Source organism: Lissotriton helveticus, chromosome 12 (assembly GCF_964261635.1).
Source record: "Lissotriton helveticus chromosome 12, aLisHel1.1, whole genome shotgun sequence".
NCBI classification, from domain to species: domain Eukaryota; kingdom Metazoa; phylum Chordata; class Amphibia; order Caudata; family Salamandridae; genus Lissotriton; species Lissotriton helveticus.
Window position 1 is genome coordinate 786,451,502 of NC_136073.1, and position 27,357 is coordinate 786,478,858.

A 27,357-nucleotide genomic window follows, 5' to 3' on the forward strand; every position below is an offset into this window, starting at 1 on the left:
AACTCCAAACAGTTCGGTACACAGCTGTTAAAATTGAATGCCGCTTCCTCCTGGTACACCGTGGACAGAAAATCTTCTCTCTTCATCATTTCCCAGGCCTCACTGTCAGCCGTCTAATACACAATAATAACCATTTCACTAGCTAACAAGAATCAAGAAAACACACCTGCAAAGGAAATAGAGCACCATACTGACCGTGTTAGTTCAGACTTTTTCAGCAAAGGCCTAATGTCAAGCTATGTTAACTCGAGAATCAAAATGGATGCACATTACAGTGTTATAGATCAATAGAAAGCAAATAAATGTCAAGCTTGAACATATATTGATCATGATGACATCAGTCTGTAAATCAGCCTAATGCTGCTATGTGTAAACCTATAGAAATCATAATGGCTACATATTTCATTCGATTAAATGTGCCACACACGTTGATAAAATTATACGTGCATAAATGTATGTACATGACGTAGGTAAGTTGGGGCCTAAATCGCGCTGCTCCAATATAAAGTTTTGCTCTTGCCCGAATGGAGAAATGGATGTGACGTCACTTTTTTTGTTCTCATTCCAGGGCTTCCGAAGGCTGCTCGGATAAGTCATCTGAAGTCAATAATGTGCTTTGCATACTACGAACTGGTCGGAGCCCGGAGTGATGATATCATTTATTTGGCGCTGCCATTATATCACATGTCCGCTTCACTGCTGGGGATTGGAGGATGCATTGGCATAGGTATTTAAGAACAGATAGTTAAATAAGAGCTCTGATTTGCGCACGATGAAATCATCCTGGCATTTCATTAACTGCTGTCGTATCTCTGTTATATATGGCACAAGTATACAACATTCCATTTGATGAAATTGGCTTCCATGTTCCATGGTTTGATCGGTGGGTTTTCGGTAACATTCAATTCCATTATGTTATATTATGTGGCATATTATGATGTTTAACAACTTCTGTGGTTCCATTACACTACATAGTTTGGTATACATATATCCCAATAAATCTGCAAGTAAGGCTGTCCGTTTATTATTCAACAGAAAATGGTCCCATAACATGATTGTTTGTTAATGACACCTTTTAAGAGTTGTATTAGCTTTATTGTTGTTTTAGGCAAGTATGTGTACTATTTACACACAACACTATCTGCACAGTGGTTGCTGATGGTCTCTAGCAATAGTTTTTGGGAATTGGGACTTACTTTTCATCATCAGACTTTGGCCTCCTGGATGAGCAGAAACTGCCTGAAGCTCAACTCGGAGAAGACAGAAGTCCGCGTCCTCAGACCCTTCCCCTCGGCATGGGACAACACCTGGTGGCCTACTGCCCTCGGCAGCCCCCCACACCCATGAACCATGCCTAAAACCTCTGCATCGTGCCCTACTCCTCCCTCTCCATGACCAACGGGTCAACGCTGTCGCCTCCAGCTGCTTCAACACCCTCCGAATCCTCCGAAAGACCTTCAAGTGGATCCCCCACGAATCAAGGAAGGCCGTCACCCACGTGCTCATCACAAGCAGACTGGACTACGGAAACGCCCTCTATGCTGGGATCAACATGTCTCTGATCCACAAGCTCCAGACCATACAGAACACCGCAGCCAGACTCATTCTCGACATTCCTCGACATGAGCACACCACCCAACACCTATGGAACCTCCACTGGCTCCCCGTAGAGAAGAATCACTTTCAAGATATCACCCATGCCTACAAATGCATCCACAACACCGGACCTCAAGACCTCAACGAGAGAATGACCCTCCAACTACCCAAAACAAACATCCGATCCACCGACCTAGCCCTCGCTGAAATCCTGCGCATCTGCAGAGCCAGAACAGGTGGACAAACCTTCTCCTACATCGCAGACAAGACCTGGAACGAGCTCCCACTCAACATCAGACGCACCCCCTCCCTGAACATCTTAAGGAAGATGCTCAAGACCTGGCTCTTAAACTGAACGGAGCTGCCCCCCCCCCCCCAGCGCTTTGAGTCCCTCACGGGTGAGTAGCACGCTTACAATTCCCCTGATTGAATGATTGATTGATTGGCCCAGAGCAAGCAAAAAAAGGGAAAAAGTGATAAAGAAGGGGTAAGAGAAACACGAAACCAGTGCCAAAGGGATAGCACAGGGAAGAAACAGAACCTGCAAGCGTTGGCTCCTAGAAAAAGCTTTGGGGCTTTGCATTTATTTTTATTTATTTGCAAATTGAACACAGACTATATTGTTTGCGCAGAAGCCCCTTTTAGTCCTGTGTCCTTACTCCCTAGGTGCCACCTGTGTGCTGAAGAAGAAGTTCTCAGCTAGCCAGTTCTGGAATGAATGCAAGAAGTATGACGTCACCGTGTTCCAGTACATTGGGGAACTCTGCCGCTACCTGGTCAACCAGCCGAAGGTGAGTCTTCACCGTGTGTGCAAGTGTGACTTTCCAAGTTATGAGCAATAATAGAAGGCTTTGGGGAAAGAAGAAACTCCCCTTTCTATAGAAAATGTTCACCCAACATTGGAGTGTCTTGAAAATCAGGCTTTCTAGTTAGTAATGCTGACTGATGATTATGGGCATCGCTGCTGTCATTTCATTATCCATTGCTGATGGGGGGGGGGGGAATATCTGCTTATTTTGTCAAACTGAACATTATATAGGGGTAGCTCTTTTCACCCTTAGCTTGTTGATCTATAGTCGTGATTTACGCTATTCGGTTTCAGTTATTCTACGGTGAAAAAGTTTAATGAAACATAGGCACATCCAGGGTGCCTTTTGGTGTTTAAAGGGAAAGGAGAATTTGTATTTATTTTGTTTGGTATGAACCCATTGCCCTTTCAGCCAGAAAGGCCTACTTCAGAGCAGAAGCGGCACATAGCATGAAGCCTTATGGTACAGTACACAAAACAGAGACGTTGATTGAAGCATTTCTGCATACCAGCTGATTTTCAATTAACCTGAGCAACAGACAGGTTATATGGCCCATCCCCATGGTAGACTTGTTGCATTATGTGTGTGGTGTGCACCTTTCCAGTCTTGTGATATTTTTGCCTAGACTAGTTAAGTCTAAGGCAGGCAAGGATGTCTGGAAGCAGGTTATTGATATTTCTTAGATCCCCGGCATTGTCGCTAGGGTCTGCAGTATTTTTCTGCTAATATTATTTGACTTTTAATACGCTTCTGCAAAAGCTGTTCATGATTGTGTATGCTAATCTGTGTAAAAGTCACTAGATCGGGACTTTTTATTTTGATGCTCCAAGTGTTATTTGCTATTTATTACCTCTTGAGTGTGGTGAGGGGCCATGACTCGCAAGTGGTGAAAGATCAAGTGGTTCATGATATCCTTCTCTCAACAGTGTTGATACATTCCATGCTACTATTGGTGGATGGGCACACATGCTTTATGACCTCCAGAATTTTCCAGCGTAGAAGTTATAAATTGAGAACCAGAGCACCATATGAAGTGAAGAATGTTACTCTTGCTTCCAAACTAGAACTCTGGTCACACGAGGCTCATCCGAGGGACTAGGTACCCTGAACATCACTCCTCCCTAAGGATCCTCCTAACCTTACAAAGAGCACAGCAGCAGACCAAGGTCAAGCACATAAATTCCGTCAGTTTCAATTTATACGTTGGTGCTTCTTCTCCCAAGACCCGCTGCCAGGGGTCGTATAAGAAACAAAATGTTCATAGGAAGAGGAAGGTGCACTCCAATAAAGTCAGTTGCGCAAGAGGTTTATGTGAAAGTTCTCCTCTTTATTTATTCTTTTCGTGAAAAACAGCACAGCCAACACGTTTCGTTCCCCCACTGCCACGGGAACTTCGTCAGGGCTTACGTAGAGAGCACTTAAGAAATAAGCTTGTAACAGAAGATTGATAATCCTCACTAGGTTCCGTCACCACGGTTGGGTCGTCCTAGACAACCAAGTTCTAACTCTCGCAGCTAGTCACAACGATCAGCAATAATGGTGCTTCTGAAAGTAGTCTCCTCATTCGGAAGCCAATAACTAATATCCTCCTATACAAAGGTATCCTCCTAATTCTTAATTTCGAATTTAGAAACAAAGCTCGTAGAAAGGATATTTAGCAGAAATTTCGCTATTTTCAAAAATGTAGATAATGGTCCAATTTCCAGTTACAACTATTAATGACCACCAAAGTCAATTCAAGGTGCCAGGATTCATAAAACGTTACCTCAGTATTGGCGAATCATATCTCTAAGAAGTTTGGCCAATAGGTTCAATGGTCATCAAAATTCACCCCTCCCAGTTTCGGACGTCAAATAAAATGTATATCGCAACACCGTTCTCTATCATAAGGCACTATTCCAAAGGTTGGAAACGGGAGGTGGAGAGTGTACGTCGCCTTCAGAGACCCGACGTCCACCTTCTAGATATTTCATCCGTAGTAAGGATGAAGCAAGTCCACGGCACCTGTGATAAGGTGCAGTCGTTACGTTCCTCTAGTGACCAGCAAAGACCATCTTTGAGGTAACGCTTTATGTATACATGATCTGCCACGGTGGTCTCTCCCTTTCCTGGAAGGTCCAGGGCAACAACCAAAAGTTTTTTTCTTCTCCCTTTGTCATTGTTCCTCTAGGGGACATGCAGCTGATATGCGCCCACAGCAACTTCCCAGTAAAGCCCTCTTAGTGGGCAGTGTCCGTACTGCTACATTCTCAATGTCGATTTTCAAGAAAAGGACATCAAAGTTAAGGCCCTTTTCTCCTGTGACCAGGAGAACAGTGCCGGCCATTCCCAGAACACAATATGCCTGGTCGCCAGCACAGGACATCCCATATCTGACTTCTCCTGCCCTGCTCCTGTTTTCGGACATGAGAGAACATGGCTGATGGTGGTACACCAACATCATCCCACTCACTCAGCCTCCCTGGCAGGTCTTGCAAGGTCCCTGTGGAGGAGCAGCAGCAATGGTATCATTGTCCCAAAAATAAACCTCAGGGGGAACTTCTCGAGACCCTGGCCGACACCAGAGAAGGGATGGAGGAGGAGCTGTCCCCAGCCCTCTCCAGGAATCGGGCATCCACCATCATGGACTACAACATGCTCCCACATCTCCTTCACAAATCACTCTTAGAGCACACTCCTCCCCCGCCCCCACCCGCCGAACGTTTGAACGACCCATAGGAGGGAATATGCAGAGTTCAGCAACTTATCTTCCTGGCTTGGTCTACCCCCTGAATTCTGAAGTCTGCATGTTCTTAAATAACCTGGTAACTTATTTTCAAAGTTCTGCAAAATTAATAAAGAAACTGAAAATGTGCACTGTTTTGCTGAAAACGAAATCATCTGGTACACTTACTGAACAAAATGAGTAGGTGCTTTGCATCATGTGACCTCTCAAGCTTTCTGTGTACTGAGCAGGGCACTTCACACTTCAATGATCTGGTGAGTACAAAACAAATTGAAAAAACACCCACTGAAGTAAGCAATAGAGTAAGAAAACAGTCCTCACACCTCATGGCCCTCCAGCAGACCCCAACTTGTAAATTTGGATCAAGATGGAAGTGAAAGCCCTGACTATGCAAATGTCTTTAAGCTTCACGCACCCTTTTAGCATCCCTTATTCCAGGAAGAGTTTTAGAATAAATATTTCTAAAGACATCATTACTTTAAATATAACTTCAAATCCGACTAACAAGCCCCAATAAAATATGCTTTACCGTCACAGAAGTGCCCCCCCCCCCATTGCAGAGGGCTGATTCCTTTTTTTGCACATAAGTATAACCCTCAATGAGCAAATAGTGTTATAGCCAATGCTTCCTTCTGTAGATTGGTTTGTAATGGTCTTTTTATATACTTAGGAAAGGGAACAGGTTGTCATATTAAATCTCTCTCTCTATATATATATATATATATATATATATAACGAGTTGGTTCCTAATATCTTCCGTCAATGGCGCTGCTTGCAGGTGCGTAGCTTTCTGCGGTAGAACCAAACCGCTAAATATTCCAACAACGTATTCCAAAGGAAAAACAACAAAGCCGCTACTCCAGTCACAAATTGTATTCAGACAAAGTTAATTTATTTTTAAATCCATTATCAGCGATTTAGCACAGCACAAACCAACGCATTTCGATAGTTCCCCACTACCTTGATCACGGTTGTTAAACCTGTGTTTGCTGACTGTATTATTTAAAAAATGGGAAATCTCCACCCACATGTAACACATGACAACCTTCATTCTCATTTCCCTTTTGGGAATTCTGGGATATGTAGTCCATTACATGAAACATCCCTTCGTTATCGTTTTGTTTATACTATCATGATTGGTTTGAATTGCATACAAATAAACATTTAATTCACAATTAATTGTGTCTCTTGATAATTGTTCCTTTCAGTTGTGTTACTTCACCCAACTGATTCGTTTATGCAAAATATCGGGGTGTCTCACAGTCATTGGATACATCAAGAGTTCTCTTCCGGGTTCATCCGTAAATATGGTGTCAATACGAGTGCTTCTTGGTTGTAAAGCCCCTGACGACGGGTGAAATTCCCAGAAACACGTTGGGCTACAGAAATGCCAGGTGGGGAGGCGCACTGCACGTGAAGCCCGGAGGGGAGGAGGACTGTCGTGTGCCTCCCGAAATAGCTTCAGGCACATTGGGAAACATATTACTGGCGGCCGCCCGGTCGTGGGAGAGCACCATCCACTGTGATGTATTCCTATAGGTTCTGTATCGATCCCCCTATTCCTGACCCTATTCTGGTTAACAAGTTAACTAGCAGCCAGCCCATGGTGCTGAAAACCCCCATGATGCAGGAACCGTTATCTGAAAAAGCCACACTACGGCACAGGAACGTGTTATCTGATTAGGTCATAACGCTTGCCATCTAATTAGACAAGCGATATTCCTCCAGCCCCTGATAAGGCATACGGAGTTCTCAAAACAAATCAAACCTATGATAACCTGGGAAAAACCCTGCGGCCATTGTTTTGATTTCATCGAGAACTTCAGCAAAAGAATGCGCTAACGACCAAGTCGTATGACATCCTTATTGACGTATCTATGTCCATCCTTACGTCAATCTCGGCACCTTAAAGGTATAAATATTACCGATATTGCCCTATGCAAACACACGCGGTGGTGACGAGATCGGAGCAGCCAGACTTGCCGAAGCCCAGAGCAGAGCAGACCCCGCTGGCGCAGCCCCGCCTTCCTGACGCGCTGAGAACGACACGCTGCCTTTTCTCCTGCCGAGAAATCCAGCCCCGGCGCTTCCGGGTAGCCCTCGCAGGCAGCCTGGAATATCGAGACCAGAGACGAGAGATACCATCCCTCATTCATCCTAGATTCCAGGTACAGAACTGAATAACCCCTCACAGAGAATTCTTTAGTCAGTCACTTGGCAAAACAAACTTAACTTAAACTGTAACTTTCTATTCCCACCCACGTATTAGGCTTAGGTCAGGTACACGGGGTAGGCGTAGTTAGAAACACCAGTTGAGTACGATTAGTCAAATGTATATATGTATGTATCTATTTTATTCATTTTAAACCTTCATATGGCTTAGAAACCATATCAATGTTTTTACAGTATTATTTTATACTTCTGCTTTTAATGTATGCACTTTACTTAACCATAAGTATTGCAATAATATCGATCCATTTCTCTTGTATGAGAAAAGAGACTGATCAATAAATAACATCTTTTATTGAACACGCCCGTCTCTTCCTTTTCTCTACAATCTGATGAGACTAAGAATGCACGTACTGACTGAGTAAAATAAGTTGCCTTTTGTTCACACGACTCTCGAGATACACTCTTGATTAGGGGAGAGCAAAGTTGTCATGTTCTATGGTTGTCAGAAACTAAATCCCTTCTTGTCTATCCAGGGAGGTTCAACTCCTCCTTGCCTATTCGAGAAAGTTTCTAGTGAACTCTGAGCTAGCTGGCAAACCCAAAACTTTAAGTCTAATATCGACAGTAGTAGACCTAGTTAACGTCTGGTCTAAGCCTATACTATTGAAGGTATTATTCCAATGCGCAGAGCCTATTGGGATAATAGGAACTACACTACATGGCGCCCAACGCGTTTGGAAGGGCGATAAAACTAACGTAAGACATTTAGAGTAACTCAGTCGTGCTTTTTCACTCAGACCCCTTTTCCCCATAATACTCCAAAGACGTCTGGAGTGGGCGAAAGGTCATATCCGCCAGACCTCGCAGGAGGGAACTCCTATGTATGGTTCTTGGTTTAGTCAACGTTGAAGGATACACTGTTCCAAAATATTGTGCATCTAATCTTTGTTTCCATAAGAAACCTGATCTGCAAACAAAAGAAATAACCTTCCTGTCGGTAAAATGGTAGACAGTGATGAGGAAAGAGAGGCAGTTAGGATAGCAACTGAACTCGCAGCAGCAGATAATGCACTGCAAGACGCTGACCAGGATATAATACACATCCCGGTCATCAAAAGAAAATCTATAACTTTAAAACTTATAGAAAATGGACTGACACCTAGAGGTGGCACAGTCATATTCGTAATTGAGGCACACGAATATCGGCAGACAGAGGTATTCTACACATGGATAAACTTTCCAGCAGCAAATGCTGTAACAAAGTACTTCCACTATTACAAAACAGAGGAACCTCCTGAGGAGTACACTCCTTTTGAGGAGGTGGAAGTACCACTTAAATTTCAAGAGCATCTGCTCTTATTTAATGGCGCCCTAAAACATAACAATCACATCACCAGGCTCGGTCCCTTAGGTAGACCAGGAGCAACGTGGCCGGTCCTAGCCGGATACACACCACATCCAGACATCGAAAGAATGCCTGCACCAGAGCTTTTAACACAGCTAAAACAATTAATAAAAGTACATAGACAATTAGTCCAATATGTGATGCGGACTTCAACAATACAACCAGCAATTAAAATTCCACAGCTGACCCCTCACCAGGGGAACACAAATAAAATTACACCACAGAACATACAGTCCTGCCTAGGTAAAGTACCGGCTAAACGGGAACAAATACCATTCTGGTTAGCACAAAAAATCACCCAAATAGAGGCGGTGTTTCCAGACACCACCCCGTTAGAAAAACACAGGATTCTGACTATCTGTCTCCCAATGGGAATCGCACCACACGTGGAGGACTGTGACACTTGGGGTACAGTCTTTGCTTCCATCTACACAAAAACGCACGGTGTTCCATCCATTTCGGTAATACCAGATGTGCTAAAACAAATTCAAGATGAATACGGTCCAGAACTCGCTTTAACTCTTGGTATGAAATTACTAAAAGACTTCAAGCAGGTCTCGGCTATATTATTAGCCAACATAAAGGGAGAAGCAGCAAACGTGGCGATCCGCCAGAGGTTAAAGGAGACAGATATAGCAGACCAACCAGCTGAAATTGCCAGAATTATAGAAAAGTCCTATGAGGAACTAGGTAGAGATAGTTTAGGTGGAATACCAGTAAAACCACAACTGATTGAAAGTCCTGAAAAAATATTTTTTAATAATAATTCAACATCACAAAAAAAGAGCTGGGATGGAAACAAACAATCCAATCCTAAAGAAAAGAAATTCCAGTCCAGAGGAAGGTCTCCTCGGCGAAGAGAAAAGTCTCCGAACCAAAGACACAGGTCACCCCAAAGTGACCCCTCTGGGAAAAGATATAACCTTAGAAATAGGGATAATATAAAAAAGCCTGATAGATATCAAGACATTGATACACGTCCCTCTCAATCTTTTCAGACTTCCTCGCAGAAATCGGAAAGAAGAGGACGATCAGAACAAAGAGAAGAGCACGCCAAGTCCAAAGACAAGGAACCTGCTCATCTGAAAAAGAAATTACAATTTCCAAAAAAGAAGGTAGCCAGCATTAAAATAGTTAACAATGCCGAGAATACTGAGGACACAACTGAAAAACGGAGAATGGGCTCAGACAGTGCTAGACAGCGCAGCAGAAGTGAGCATAGCTCGCAAAGTCCTTATGAATCATCTGGAGACAGTGGACACGAATGAATATCTTCAAGTGGAAACTGCAGACACCAGAGTTAGCAAACGTCACAAAATATATGAAATAACTTTACGTATAGAAGGGGATAAGACTAGAAAAATAAGGGGACTATTTTGGGATAATCTCTCCAAGGGCTATGACATCCTTCTAGCTGAAAAAGACTGGCCACCAGAGTTTGTCAGGGAGTGCCCTCATGGCGAAGAAATAATTATGCCGGCCTTCTCAAATCATATCCCAATTCATAAAAAATACACACTTGCTAGAAAGTGGGCAGTGGCTCAAGCTCATGCTTTATATAAAAATCATGTAGGATGGGATGAGGACTCTCCTCCTCACAAAATCCAGTTAAAATCACAACCTACTGCACAAAGGCAGTACCCAATTAAGCAAGAAGCTAAAAAACAGGTAAAAGAAATCCTAGATCAGCTAGAATACCAGGGGGTAATTGAAACTTGCACCTCACAAATGAACAACCCTTTGTTTCCGGTCTCCAAACCAGACAATTCATACCGTCTAGTTTTGGATTACCGACACCTTAACTCATGTTGCAAAACTTTTGCAGTGCAAAACTCTCATAGTGCAGCACTAATGAATAACATAGTGCGCAAAAAATACAAAACAACATTAGACATCTCTAATGGATTTTTTTGTCAAAACATAGCACCAGAGAGCAGATATTTGTCTGCGTTCTCAATAAATGGCACTCAAAAACAATTCTGTCGGTTAGCCCAGGGGTACAAGAACAGCCCGGGAGTATTCTCAGCGAGAGTAACAGAATTACTACAAACATATGATGACGAAGCATTATCTTATGTCGATGACATTTATTTAACAGATGATGACTTGGATACTCACTTGAAAAGAGTGAACACCATAATACTTGGGTTCGCAGCAGAGGGTTACAAATTCAACTTTAAAAAATCCAGAATTGCCCATCTGACAGTCCTGTTCTTAGGATATGAATTATCAAGTGAAGGCAAAAGCCTGGCTGACAATTTCCTAGAGAAATGTGCCGTACTCCAAGCACCTAGAACACTAAAAAACCTACAGTCAATTCTAGGCTTCCTAAATTTCGGAAGAACATACATTGCAAATTACGCAGAAAGGGTCAAACCCCTTTATGATCTAATAAAACCAGATTTTAAAAGAACCAATTGGACTCAAATACACACAGAAATTCTGAGATCTTTACAAACAGACATGTTAATTAAAACAAAATTAGAAACACGTGATAACACACGCAATCTTGTGATTCGAGTCATCCCAGGAAGATGCGGATTCACATACCTGACCTCTAATGAGGGAGAAAAGGTACCAATTGCATTCAAGTCACACTTGTACACAGAAGCTGAAAAGAAGTTCAGCATTACAGAAAACATTGTTCATGCAGTTCAAACCGCAATAGCTAGAGAAAAAGATAAAGCTGACGGTAGACATATCAGAGTCGGAACAGCAGAATCAGCCTTTGAGGCATTAACAACACCATGTAATTTACCAACCACAGCATTGAATCCAAAGTGGATACAATGGGTGAATTCAATTACAACGGACAAAGTATACTACTATTTTGATCCAGAATTAAAAGAATTAAAAAATCTAGAATATGAAAGAACATTCCCTCTGCCAATCGACATTCTGCCCTTACGACAGTACGCCTGTGTAATCTATACAGACGGACATGCTCAACCCTCCGTTTGGGGAGAACAAGCATACAACCCCACATGTGAGATTACAAAAGAAGTGTGGCGCGGAGGCAAACTAAGACCTCTATTAACAAAAACACACTCAGTAGAAACTAATTCAGAACAACAAACTGAAATATTAGCATTAAAAATAGCGCTAGATAATGCGGATCGCGAATTCCCGACACTTATTGTGTCCGATTCATATTACTGCGTCAAATCATATAACAAGGATTTGCAGACATGGATTCAAAACGGTTACAAAGATGACACAGGTGCAACAATAAAGCAAAAACTGCTTTGGGAACAAATAGTTCTGTTACAAAGAGAACTACCAAAGACTCACGTGATACACTCACTGAGTCATCAGCGTGATGGCGTTCACGTTGCAGGGAATTCATTGGCTGAGACAGCCACAGCGGTAGCAACTAAATCGGCTTCCGTAGCTAGAAAAAAGCGTACAGTAAAATACATTGACGGTGAAACAGTGCTGGCGGTGAAAACGTCATCAAAAGGCGACTGCTCAGCGCTACCGATCAATTATCCACTCAATTATACATACATAATCGATGCAAACTCCGTCCCTTTTGCTCGAATCCCTGGAGTGGGGGATAGAGTGATTCCAAACATGGACAGGAGAACCTTGTTAATTGCAGACGCACATATGGGCGAGGGTCTCAGACACCTCAAACTAAAAGATTCTCTGGAAGAATTACAATCAAGGTACTGGTGGCCAGGCATGAGCCTGCATCATACCATGTTTGTAAAAAAATGCCCAAACTGCAACAGAGATCGCAGTGGCGAGAGAAACGGTATACTACTGTGGCGTTTCACTTCAGAAAAAATCAACAGTAAAAAGCAAAGCGTCCGATTAACATATACAGGCTAGTTTCCACTTATAATGTAGATCCTCAGCACTCGGCTGATGTCTGGACTGTTATACAAAGATTAGCGAGTCTAAATGGCATATACGCTAGGAGCATGCTACGTTTGACCAATGTTTTCACTTTAGCTCTCAAGCTTGTGGGAAAGCTCGGCCAAATGAGCATAGCATAGCGGGATTCTTCTCACTTCCTTCCTGAGGGATACGGGATGGTGTAAAGAAAAAACCAAGGCAGAAAGCAATCTATAACGGAAAGGATATTAGGTTCGGGAGCTGGGTGGGTCAAACATCTAATAAGTGTCCAAGGTAGTCTAAATAACCTGCCAAGAAATTCTCTGAAGGGATTCAGTCCGTACGAATTATTATTTGGAACTAGGATGTTAATCTCTGACCTTGACAGTCAGACTTCAGTGGTAAAGGAAAAAAGCTTTGATATCAAAGATCGTTTGGCTATTTTACAGGACTTAAACGAAACAAGAAAAGACCTGAGCAACATAAAGTTGAAACAACAGCCAACAACCACTGAAGAACCACCACCTGTCCCAGCAAGACCTGTCTGGATTCCAAAAGTCGGGGATCTAGTCAGAGAAAAGATTGCGGTAAAGAAGGAATTTGGGCCTTCTTACAGAAAAGCAGTTCCTGTCTTGTCTATCAACGGGACAAGATCAGTTGTACTACCGCCCCTTGCTGGTAAAAAGGAGAACCGAGTTGTATCAATCGACCTGGTAAAACCACAATCATGTGGCCGATAACAAATAGTAGGCCAAGTGGACTCCCGATAAGTAGCAGAACACCAAGGTTTGCTACCAATACAGAGGTCCTAACTAAGAGGCTAATCACATTCGAAACGCCTACACAAGAACAACAAGGACTATGCAACAATGCAATGGAACTTAAACCTCTGAAAACCCAAATAAAAACATTTAGCAGAGACACACCAATCTATAATGAAGTAACAAACGACTATGCAAGAAACAATAATCCTGAAGCAATTGGAACAATTGACAGAACTGCATCCGGCTACTTTATAAACTTCGATGATTCCTCTGAAGACCTCAGTGAATCAAAAACACAGCCATCAACAAAAACCTTTAAAGATAAAGTTAAAGAACTTTTGAAACAACTGAAAGAAACATATCTGATTTCTCCATGGATCGAATTTTGGGTGGGTTTTGGTGCATTTATCCTCATACTTTGGCTCATCATGGTACTAACTTTGGGACGCTTCATTGAGGGAAAATATGCCAAAATGGACACAGCAAGTCAGAAAATCAACTTGATCCTCAAACCACACACATCTTCACACGTCGAGAAAAGAGAACTTTCTTCAGTCAACTTCACAGCCAATCCTATACCGGGTGGGGTAGCATGGGACAACACTGACTACGAAATCTATGGTCCGGTTGAAATCCTGAAATATCCACACCAAATTAAGATATCATTGAGTGACTTTGTTAAACCAAGCTCATTTGCTGATGATTGGGACTTCGAAAGTATAAATAATATGATGTCTGACCTAGTGATGTCTGCTAAATTTACCAAACATGATTATTTGCAGGGTTCTACAAATTATGATAGTATGTACTGTTATAACCACTATGGTAACCATTTTCTACATAGATCTGCACAACCTAGAAATGTTTTAAATTATAATCAATGGGAACATTGTGCAACCCCTCCAAAAGGAAGCTCAAGAACCTTTTATGACAAATATCCATATTTTTCAGGTTTTAACACAAGTAATGCTGAAACATTTTATTTCAAATTGTCAAATAAGACAGGGACAAAGACCATGATAACAAACACGAAATTGATATATTCAGACTCATTCTTTGAACAAATGAATACTTTTGGTTTTGATTATTGGGACAAAAATGTTGAAGTAAAAAGTGTTTGGGGTACAAAAGAATGGCAAGTACAGGGTATAGAACCTTTGTTTAGAGCCTGCATGATCCCAGAACAAATTATATTTTTAAATGACACTGTTCAACAAACCACCTGTCTTGGCCTAGCCAAAATCAAAGACTTAAATAAACCGTCTATTCCAAAACCAACAATGTACAGCAATAGCTCTACAGATGAGGAGATAGACGTAAACTATGTATTAAGCCAAAACAGAACACATCCAGATTGGAAACAGTGGTTGATCTGGCCCACAGATACTACTAACTGTCAAGACAGATTCCTGAACAAAACACAGGGGTTCAAATTGACCAGGCCAGACCCTAGATATCCCCAAAGACAACACCCAGGGATAATAACCACCTACAGTGTGGGCAAATTATGCCTTCAATGGCTACAAACTTCCACACTGGCAGAAATTAAGCAACACCTAACTTTACTTACTGATGGTGCTGACTTGCGTGATTTCATTATGGGACCGCGCAAACAGCGTCAAAAACGTTTCATAGCAGCCTCTGTATATGCAGCATACGAGGCCTGGAAGGTGACTCAAATTGAAACAGCAGAAAGAATACAGGAAATTGACCGTATTAATTTGGAAAAATCACTTTCTGTAGTGGACAATGGGTTAATGACTCTGTCCTCCAGAATTTTTTCTTTGGACAGCATTGTGTCTTCAGCAATCGACATAATATCGCAAGACTTACTGTTGTTACAACACGGTCAGTCTCAATTGCGTTCTATTGTACAGCTTGGCTGGACGTTACAAAATCTGCGTTCAGGCTATGTGCCTTGGCGTTTAATCAACACAACGTCACTATTCAATATCTTTAACCTTACTGATAAACAAATCAGTATGGCACAGAAGGGTGCTGATTATACAATCCTGAGCATTGAGAAACTTGAGAGATTACCAGTGACAATGTCAGAACGACCTGTCAGTGAATGGATAATACATGGGATAATTAATATTCCAATATCTACCTTCAGGTTTCAATACTGCCAAAAATATATACAGGCTGGCATGTACGAAAAATTGGGAAAAGGGTACATTAAAACAACATGGAACCTGCCCTATTCACATGCATGTGTCAGTAATAAAGGACAGAAAGTGTTTCTTAGTGGCAATAATTGTGAAATGTCACTAAGCGGTACACTTCTGTGTAACGGAATTAGTTTGCATGGAGCCTGTGAAGGGAACTCAAATAACCTTTCATGTCACCAGCTAGGCACACCTGCAACAGAGATAGAACCATTCTTCCAAAGACTCTACAATGGGAGTTACATTCTAATTGTAGATCGCAGATGTTGTAGTCTTATGCCCGGGACTCCTTACCTCGTAACTACGACTGCGAAGGTCAAGTGCTGTGGACGCTTATTGTTCCCCAGCTCCCTTCCAGACAGGGAGGCAAGGGCATGGCCCAACTTGAAAATTACTTCTATTCGAATAGATACTTTGAGCAGAATGAAAACAGTGCTTCTTCGGATGCCGACCAGGCTCACGTCATCAAAAGAAACTTATGATCTCCTAGTCGCAAGGACGACTGCAGAGATTCACTCATTGTTATCAACTAATTCCCCCATACATTTCGCAGAAATCCTGAATGAAATCTTAAATATTTCTGATACCAGTGGAGTCTCACAAGTATTTAAGACAGTATTTTCGATGGCATTAACACCATTCAATGCCATATTGGGTATTTTTCCAGATTTCGTCCATTCGATTTTTGGCGGACTTCCCCTCATTTTGGGACTAATTGCAGGAATCCTATTCTTGGTCCTAATATTTCGTTATGGCAAACCATGTCACAGACAAAACACCTGCGACAAGGGAAGAAACAATCCGAGCCATTGCATACCGGGACCGGATATCAAAAATCCTGGGACTATCCCGGCTTAGAGACCTGAACATGACTTGGTTTCTATCATTTCGACCAATGTGGCATCGATGTGTTTTACCTGTATTAAGGTGCCTGCTATGCGGAGAAGAATGCGTGTTAGACACCTGTCTGACGCTACAATCGGATGCGCCAATGGATGCAGAAACATTGTTGAGTCCAATAAAGGCTCATGCTTTGTGCTGCCCTCAACGGCTACCAATCCTGATGACGGCATTCGTGGAAGCTTCACCATCACGATCAAGGGGTAGTGAAGTTCAAGATGAAAGCAGCATCGATCAGGTACGACCTTCTGTCATCAATCCAAATCAAAACGCCAGTGGAGACAATCATGCGAACGAATGCATGGTTACCCCTTTTTCCGAGTTAGTGGAACTCTCCCAGGAAGCTGTTGACAGCTTTTTCGACAGTCTAAATGATATGATGTTCTCTCCAGAGCAGAAATAGAGACTTTTGAGCAAGCTCGCACACGGCGTTCCCTGAATTTGGCCTTCAACTTTAATAACAGAATACCATGAACAATTTTCCCTCCAGTTCACGGACAGCAATTTTTTCAGCAGCCCCAAAATATTTTTGCATATTTTTCGGGACACTTATCTTCTGCTTAAAGTAAGAACTATTCTTAGAGAACTAAAATTTCTATTTTTAGATACTTTATAGACATTAGTTGCCCGCTGGTATGTTAATAATTATTTTATTCTGTGATGTAAAGTCTCATATACCAATTAGCAATAATGTATACATATGCGTGATTACTTTAGCATTATTCTACTGCTTGAGTGCATATATTACATATGACTGCCTTTTTCCGTATATTTGATAATTTCAAAATGCATTTATGTATTTTGGGGTGGTAAGGTATACACGATACTCTACAGTATGTTTTACTATGCATAGATTCGTAAATATGTCCATAGTTAGCGTGGAGTGGGTGTGATGTATTCCTATAGGTTCTGTATCGATCCCCCTATTCCTGACCCTATTCTGGTTAACAAGTTAACTAGCAGCCAGCCCATGGTGCTGAAAACCCCCATGATGCAGGAACCGTTATCTGAAAAAGCCACACTACGGCACAGGAACGTGTTATCTGATTAGGTCATAACGCTTGCCATCTAATTAGACAAGCGATATTCCTCCAGCCCCTGATAAGGCATACGGAGTTCTCAAAACAAATCAAACCTATGATAACCTGGGAAAAACCCTGCGGCCATTGTTTTGATTTCATCGAGAACTTCAGCAAAAGAATGCGCTAACGACCAAGTCGTATGACATCCTTATTGACGTATCTATGTCCATCCTTACGTCAATCTCGGCACCTTAAAGGTATAAATATTACCGATATTGCCCTATGCAAACACACGCGGTGGTGACGAGATCGGAGCAGCCAGACTTGCCGAAGCCCAGAGCAGAGCAGACCCCGCTGGCGCAGCCCCGCCTTCCTGACGCGCTGAGAACGACACGCTGCCTTTTCTCCTGCCGAGAAATCCAGCTCCGGCGCTTCCGGGTAGCCCTCGCAGGCAGCCTGGAATATCGAGACCAGAGACGAGAGATACCATCCCTCATTCATCCTAGATTTCAGGTACGGAACTGACTAACCCCTCACAGAGAATTCTTTAGTCAGTCACTTGGCAAAACAAACTTAACTTAAACTGTAACTTTCTATTCCCACCCACGTATTAGGCTTAGGTCAGGTACACGGGGTAGGCGTAGTTAGAAACACCAGTTGAGTACGATTAGTCAAATGTATATATGTATGTATCTATTTTATTCATTTTAAACCTTCATATGGCTTAGAAACCATATCAATGTTTTTACAGTATTATTTTATACTTCTGCTTTTAATGTATGCACTTTACTTAACCATAAGTATTGCAATAATATCGATCCATTTCTCTTGTATGAGAAGAGAGACTGATCAATAAATAACATCTTTTATTGAACACGCCCGTCTCTTCCTTTTCTCTACAATCTGATGAGACTAAGAATGCACGTACTGACTGAGTAAAATAAGTTGCCTTTTGTTCACACGACTCTCGAGATACACTCTTGATTAGGGGAGAGCAAAGTTGTCATGTTCTATGGTTGTCAGAAACTAAATCCCTTCTTGTCTATCCAGGGAGGTTCAACTCCTCCTTGCCTATTCGAGAAAGTTTCTAGTGAACTCTGAGCTAGCTGGCAAACCCAAAACTTTAAGTCTAATATCGACAGTAGTAGACCTAGTTAACGTCTGGTCTAGGCCTATACTATTGAAGGTATTATTCCAATGCGCAGAGCCTATTGGGATAATAGGAACTACACTACACCACCGCAGTGATCAGCAGCCTTACTGCGGCCGAGGCAGTGTTTCCAAACAAGTTGGAAACGTGAGCACAGGACTCCCGTGATGATTTTCAGTGTGCCAAACCACCCGCAGCCTACTATAGGCAGTTTAAGGATACATTCAATTCCTAAAGACACTCGACTTAATTGGATATTGCACTAAAACGGACTACAAGTCCCAAGAATCTTGGTATAAAGCTGGACTTCACACGCCCACCAAGGGACCTGTATTAATTGGTTCATCCGTAAATATGGTGTAAATACGAGTGCTTCTTGGTTGTAAAGCCCCTGACGACGGGTGAAATTCCCAGAAACGCGTTGGGCTACAGAAATGCCAGGTGGGGAGGCGCACTGCACGTGAAGCCCAGAGGGGAGGAGGACTGCCTTGTGCCTCCCGAAATAGCTTCAGGCACATTGGGAAACATATTACTGGCGGCTGCCCGGTCGTGGGAGAGCACCATCCACCGCAGTGATCAGCAGCCTTACTGCGGCCGAGGCAGCGTTTCCAAACAAGTTGGAAACATGAGCAGAGGACTCCCGTGATGATTTTCAGTGTGCCAAACCACCCGCAGCCTACTATAGGCAGTTTAAGGATACATTCAATTCCTAAAGACACTCGACTTAATTGGATATTGCACTAAAACGGACTACAAGTCCCAAGAATCTTGGTATAAAGCTGGACTACACACGCCCACCAAGGGACCTGTATTAATTGGTTCATCCGTAAATATGGTATAAATACGAGTGCTTCTTGGTTGTAAAGCCCCTGACGACGGGTGAAATTCCCAGAAACGCGTTGGGCTACAGAAATGCCAGGTGGGGAGGCGCACTGCACGTGAAGCCCGGAGGGGAGGAGGACTGTCGTGTGCCTCCCGAAATAGCTTCAGGCACATTGGGAAACATATTACTGGCGGCCACCCAGTCGTGGGAGAGCACCATCCATCGCAGTGATCAGCAGCCTTACTGCGGCCGAGGCAGCTTTTCCAAACAAGTTGGAAACGTGAGCACAGGACTCCCGTGATGATTTTCAGTGTGCCAAACCACCCGCAGCCTACTATAGGCAGTTTAAGGATACATTCAATTCCTAAAGACACTCAACTTAATTGGATATTGCACTAAAACGGACTACAAGTCCCAAGAATCTTGGTATAAAGCTGGACTACACACGCCCACCAAGGGACCTGTATTAATTGGTTCATCCGTAAATATGGTGTAAATACGAGTGCTTCTTGGTTGTAAAGCCCCTGACGACGGGTGAAATTCCCAGAAACGCGTTGGGCTACAGAAATGCCAGGTGGGGAGGCGCACTGCACGTGAAGCCCGGAGGGAAGGAGGACTGTCGTGTGCCTCCCAAATAGCTTCAGGCACATTGGGAAACATATTACTGGCGGCCGCCCGGTCGTGGGAGAGCACCATCCACCGCAGTGATCAGCAGCCTTACTGCGGCCGAGGCAGCGTTTCCAAACAAGTTGGAAACGTGAGCACAGGACTCCCGTGATGATTTTCAGTGTGCCAAACCACCCGCAGCCTACTATAGGCGGTTTAAGGATACATTCAATTCCTAAAGACACTCAACTTAATTGGATATTGCACTAAAACGGACTACAAGTCCCAAGAATCTTTGTATAAACCTGGACTTCACACGCCCACCAAGGGACCTGTATTAATTGGTTCATCCGTAAATATGGTGTAAATACGAGTGCTTCTTGGTTGTAAAGCCCCTGACGACGGGTGAAATTCCCAGAAACGCGTTGGGCTACAGAAATGCCAGGTGGGGAGGCGCACTGCACGTGAAGCCCGGAGGGGAGGAGGACTGTCGTGTGCCTCCCGAAATAGCTTCAGGCACATTGGGAAACATATTACTGGCGGCCACCCAGTCGTGGGAGAGCACCATCCACCGCAGTGATCAGCAGCCTTACTGCGGCCGAGGCAGCTTTTCCAAACAAGTTGGAAACGTGAGCACAGGACTCCCGTGATGATTTTCAGTGTGCCAAACCACCCGCAGCCTACTATAGGCAGTTTAAGGATACATTCAATTCCTAAAGACACTCGACTTAATTGGATATTGCACTAAAACGGACTACAAGTCCCAAGAATCTTGGTATAAAGCTGGACTACACACGCCCACCAAGGGACCTGTATTAATTGGTTCATCCGTAAATATGGTGTAAATACGAGTGCTTCTTGGTTGTAAAGCCCCTGACGACGGGTGAAATTCCCAGAAACGCGTTGGGCTACAGAAATGCCAGGTGGGGAGGCGCACTGCACGTGAAGCCCGGAGGGAAGGAGGACTGTCGTGTGCCTCCCGAAATAGCTTCAGGCACATTGGGAAACATATTACTGGCGGCCGCCCGGTCGTGGGAGAGCACCATCCACCGCAGTGATCAGCAGCCTTACTGCGGCCGAGGCAGCGTTTCCAAACAAGTTGGAAACGTGAGCACAGGACTCCCGTGATGATTTTCAGTGTGCCAAACCACCCGCAGCCTACTATAGGCGGTTTAAGGATACATTCAATTCCTAAAGACACTCGACTTAATTGGATATTGCACTAAAACGGACTACAAGTCCCAAGAATCTTTGTATAAACCTGGACTTCACACGCCCACCAAGGGACCTGTATTAATTGGTTCATCCGTAAATATGGTGTAAATACGAGTGCTTCTTGGTTGTAAAGCCCCTGACGACGGGTGAAATTCCCAGAAACGCGTTGGGCTACAGAAATGCCAGGTGGGGAGGCGCACTGCACGTGAAGCCCGGAGGGGAGGAGGACTGTCGTGTGCCTCCCGAAATAGCTTCAGGCACATTGGGAAACATATTACTGGCGGCCGCCCGGTCGTGGGAGAGCACCATCCACCGCAGTGATCAGCAGCCTTACTGCGGCCGAGGCAGCGTTTCCAAACAAGTTGGAAACGTGAGCACAGGACTCCCGTGATGATTTTCAGTGTGCCAAACCACCCGCAGCCTACTATAGGCAGTTTAAGGATACATTCAATTCCTAAAGACACTCGACTTAATTGGATATTGCACTAAAACGGACTACAAGTCCCAAGAATCTTGGTATAAAGCTGGACTACACACGCCCACCAAGGGACCTGTATTAATTGGTTCATCCGTAAATATGGTGTAAATACGAGTGCTTCTTGGTTGTAAAGCCCCTGACGACGGGTGAAATTCCCAGAAACGTGTTGGGCTACAGAAATGCCAGGTGGGGAGGCGCACTGCACGTGAAGCCCGGAGGGGAGGAGGACTGCCGTGTGCCTCCCGAAATAGCTTCAGGCACATTGGGAAATATATATATATATATATATATATATATATATATATATATATATATATATATATATATATATATATATATATATATATATATATATATATATATATATATATATATATATAATGTAAATGTTCAGGAATTTATATAGCGCAAATCACCAAGCGGTTTCTAAGCGCTTGCTTAGGGAACCCGTCCTGGTATTCCCCTGTGAGATAACCCCGGCAGGGTATCCGCAAGGTGAAAGCCAGGCATCCCGCTGCGAGGGGCCGTTGTGGAGATTAAGCAAGCTATTGCCCAGAGTCGCAGAGTGTGAACCCGTGAATCGAGTAGGGACCGGAGTGAGAATTGTCGAGTCCATGGACATTTTAGGACTCAATACCCCGCCGAGCCGGGAATTGAACCCTGGTCCCGAGCTGACCTCTGCTTCCAGGTCTGCCTCCTCTAACCAGTGAGCCACACTTCTGTGTGTGTGTGTGTATGTATGTATATATATATATATATATATATATATATATATATATATATATATATATATATATATATATATATATATATATATATATATATATATATATATATATATATATATATACACACACACACACACATATACTCTGGGTAGTTCCCAAGTTTTAGTGGAGAAGCACTCTGCAACACCAGCAACACTCTGAATTTGCTCTCCACAAAAGTCTGCTTTTATGTCAGTTTTTAATCATACCATTAGCACAGTGCTATCCACACTGAGATAGAAAGGGACAAAGTATTTTGCCATTCCTACAGCAAAGTCTTTAAGCATAGGATTAGCACAGTGCCATCCATGCCGAGCAGTAAAATATCAAAAGGCTTTTGCCACCAAGCACAGTATCACATTTTTAGATTGTTTAAAATACCATCCAAGCCAACCTGGAATGAATAAAAGCAACCTCCGACACGTGTTTCGCTGTCATTGTAGCATCTTCGGAGAGGTTTAGAGAGGTTTAGAACACAACAATAATCCCTGGGTGCACACACAAACTAACATGAGCACATATAAACTAGTCTGAAAATGTAGATTCTGATTTTCTACAGATTGGTGCTAATGCCTTTGCATTCTGATGCTAAGTGGGAAACTGATTGTCACCAACATATTATAAATAAAATCTAGGTAGAACGCCTAGAGTGTTTGGAATTACATTTGTCCAAATCCTTAGTAAAGCAGGACACACTGTTAAAGAGCAGTTGCAAGGAAAAGAGAAAGAAAGGTCCACAGTATCGTGAAGTCTACCTTGTTCTTTTTAGTTTCCTTCTGTCACTATATCAGAACAACTTTTATATTGCTCTACACAGTGACAGCCAACATGCTTTTGCATCGTCAGGTGGTTTCGTGGACTAATGCGCCCACTGTAGGGGCCTGTGTTCGATCTCATGGTCACAGGTTCAAATTCAGACGGTGCCTGCAAGGGCAAGCACCAACTTGCAAAAGATCTTACACTTGTGTGGCTAGTACTACAAGGAGTAAAAATAAGAATTGTGTAACTGAAGTGGTACAGAGGGGTGCATTCAGTACTCACGATTCCTTGAGTGGTGAGTAATCTCTGGTACAAAACTGAAGAGCTGCAAACAATTAGTGAGATTGAAAAAACACAGTTAGTATGTAGAGTAAACATTAGCGAGTCCTGTCCAAGATTTCTACTTGAATAGAAATATATGTGAGAAGTTAGCCTGGCATATGATGTCTACTAGTTCTAGTGGACACCTTGCACCAGTCTAATCGACCCTTATTGATGGTGGTTGTAAAGTCAACCTTATAGAAAGCTATCTTAGGGTTAGCTCAGGCGAGCAGTCTTCAGGCTAAGACTTCAGAGAGCAAATTAAGCTAGTTGTTTTACCAATCATAATCCCTGGAGTACCAAATAAAAGCATACCACACAAGGTATATATCAAATATATATGTATTTATTCTAAACACAACCCCTCCGCACTCTTTATGAGGTCAGAGGTAAAAGTACAATACAAGGAACTTAATTAGCATACGATAAGTTGCACAGTATACGTTTTGTACTGGGGGCCTCACAAACCATATACTAAAATAGTGGTATAAGAACCACGTCTGAGATAGAAAGTAGGCCTAGGGCCTGTGGAATCGCTGGGGCTTCTAGGAACAACCAAGGGTTAGGAAGTAGGAGGCCCACGGGAGACGTGTGCAGTGTCTAAACACAGCCACGGGTTACCATTGACTTTCTATGGGAAATGAACAAGTTACAAATTTACAATTTAAGGACACTTCTAAATGAACTACGATGGAACCCTTTTGGACTTGGACACTAGGAGGGCCACTACCCTCGAGACTACCAGAGTACTCGTGTTACCTCACCCACGAAAGCCGGGTTCATAGGTGTCTTTTGATGTCGGGTTTCGTCGTCGATTTCAATGGAGAGCTGCAGAGAAGTGCTGCATGCGTCCAGAGGAAAAGTGTCCGGGTGAATCAAGGGTGGATCGAAGATCTGTAGAACCTGAAAGCAGAAGTGACAGAGTCTGGGTCACTTGCCAGTGACCAGGATGGCGATGGAAAGCTGCCAGCCAATGTCGGGTGATTTCAGGTGAAAAGGTGAAGTTTGTCTCTTCAGCCACGAGGTCCAGGAGGCACCGACGACGACCAGGAGCTGGATTCGAGCTGTCCCATGAAGGATCTAGTTGACTGTGGTGTCTGTATCCGGATTGGACCCAACAAGCCTTGGCAAACGAAACCCTCGCAGGATATCGAGATTGGCTTCGTTGCAGACCAGCCAGGTCTGTGGCTCTTCTCCTTTGCAGGGAAGCTGGAGTAAGCCTGGTGCAACCAGGAAAGCAAGTTAGATTCAAAAGTAAGTCTTCGGGGGGCTCACTAGCCAACGGACTAGGAACTGGGAAGATGCGTCGAGCTGAAATGCAATAGCTCGGCCCACGGGACACTCGTGGAGTGTGGGCCTCTGAGCTTCGGTGCAAATGGTGCTCGGGCTGGGGCTTCAAGCACCCCAATGCACAACTTCGGAATACCTCTGGAAGTGAGTGTAGCTTGCAAAATGCAGGATGTCCATGAGTTCCGGTCCCACGTCTCTCGTGTCCGCCACGGGTCTCAGCTTTGCTGTGAGCGAATGTCGGGGTCAGAGATGTCTGGAAGTCTGTGTCCTGTGTCGCAGATTCTTCGGGACCCGGCAGGAGCCTCGAAAATGCAGACCGGCAAAGTTGCTGTTGGTGCCTGTTTGAACAGGGTGGTCACTCCTTGACAACAAGGGAGATGTCTTAGAGTCGAAATGGAACATCGAAGGTCCAGAATTTATGTTTCAGAGTTTCGTCCAGGGTAATCTAAAGTCCTAGGGACTGGGATCCTATATTTATACTAAGTTTAGGGGTTGTACTAACTTAAAGGTCCCTCCTATGGGTGGACCTGGGAAGGGGGTGGTTACACCCCTTTCCCTTTGTCCAGTTTCACGCCAGAGCTGGGGCAGAGTGCCCCAGCAACCGGTTTGAACTGGGAAATGCATGGAGCACCTAGTGTGCCCCAGGCAGTGTCTGGAAAGCATTCACTGAATGCAGCCCTCCCTGCCCCAATACACAAAAACCTGTCTGGGGAGGTGCTAGCACCTCCCTGGACAGGAAACCTATTGTCCAGGCCTCCCCTGCTGGAGTTTCGTCCAGCAGCAGGAGGGCAGACTCGTGTCTGTGGCAGCAGCATCCATTTTGTGATACTGAGGCTCTGTTTAACATTAACCGGGTTTAACAGTAACTACATGTCTTCTCCCTCTAGAAGGGTGGAATGCTACCCCCGCCGCCAGGACTGGCGGGGGGTAGTATTCCAAAGTGCTTGACACCTTACACAACATGTTTTGATAAAGCCAAACCAAAGTTAGCATGAACCGCGAGGATTATAATGCACTTTAGAGTATATGGTATGGCTATATCATAGAACAGCTATAAGGAGATGGTTACGAAAGCTGCAGACAGGCTCAGCTCAAGCTAGAGCACCCTCTCACATAAAACCAAGCACTCTACCAACAGGATTGTCGAGGTCTGCCTTAGGAGTGGCTTATAGTTGTATATGTGTCTATATAGGTATATAGATATAGGTATACTATATCTAAGTTAGAGGTGATTACACCACCTTACCCAGGCTGTTTGAACAGACCTGTGGTGTCAGTTTGGAAGGCTAACCAGGGGTGGCACAATACATGCTGCAGCCCCTGGTAGGCCTAGGTGCCCTGGGTACCTAGGGAACACTATAGCTCACAAGGGTGACCCAGTAACCAATCTGGTATGTACCTAAAGTACATGGTATCAATTTAGAGAGAGAATCGGTAGGCTGTGGGCCTGATTAGCAGGTCCACAGCCAGACTAAAGTCGAAAAACCAGAGAATCACAGCAAAAAGTGGGGGTAACCATAGGAAGCAGACCCTACTCTCCTACAATATAGTCATAAATTTCAGGCCTATATAGTTTTTAAAAATGGTGCATAGGTATTTTTTGTAAGGCAAAAACACTAGTGGGGGGAGGGGGGTTATTTTGAGTTTGATTTAGCGACGACGGAATTGGAACCTCGGCATAAAAAATAGTAAGGGACCCCTTTTGTGGGGCGAAAACTCCCTCGCACCGTGACCACTAAACAATTGTCTTTTCAAAAAACAACACCCCTTTGGGAGTTTGTTTCCAAGAAACAAAGACAAGGAGAGTGGCCTGCTATGAGACAACGCCGTCGGGCATTATGTTTTTGTTTAAAGTGCTCTCACGGTATTGGTAGAAGTGCTTCCAACATAAGTTGTCCCTGAAGCGGCGAGCCGGTCTAAATGTGTCTAAACATCTGGCCGGGATGACGCACGGACCTCGGTGGTCTAACGGATTCTCTAAGTTACCTTCGTCTATCGGAAGAGACTTCGCCATTGTAGGTTTTCTAGTGCCTTTTGCAGTAAATCTGCGAGCGCAGACAACTTTCTTTGTGAATCCAAGCCCAGCGGGTTCAGAGTAGTTTAGGTAACGAGTCACATATGGGTCTGATTGCAGGAAAAAAACCATTCTTTTTGTTGTGACAACAAAATTAATGGAAGTTATAGAGAACTGTAGTGCCCGAACAAAATTTACTGCAGGTAATTTAAATTGCTCGGGAAGAGAAGCGGCTGGAGCGGTCGACATCGAAACTCGGGAACCGGGTCTCGGCGACGACACTTAACATCCTGTTATTCTGGGCAAATCACGTAACCCCCCCCCGTGTCCAACAAAAATGAATGTGTCCTCATGTAATGCAACTGGATCTAATGTAAAGCGCTCCAATACCTGGTTTAGTTCGCCTAAATAAAACTCTAAAAAAAAAAAAAATTACAAAAAATTAGGTTTATGCAACTTTTTGCCCTATCGCAGTTTACATTTTCAATTATACATACGTTTATAGTTGCTTCTGTGGATTCACTTCCAGAATA

At 43.6% G+C, this 27,357-nt stretch overlaps 1 protein-coding gene across 1 annotated transcript in view; it reads left to right on the forward strand.

The window, feature by feature from the left end:
- The window catches only part of SLC27A3 (solute carrier family 27 member 3), a 262,972-nt gene that overhangs the window by 174,621 nt on the left and 60,994 nt on the right, over positions 1-27,357 (forward strand). Inside the window, exons 3-4 of the mRNA XM_078669844.1 lie at positions 569-727; positions 2,263-2,387. Of these exons, the coding sequence (XP_078525970.1) occupies positions 569-727; positions 2,263-2,387 (284 nt within the window). The remainder of the gene's footprint in view (positions 1-568; positions 728-2,262; positions 2,388-27,357) is intronic.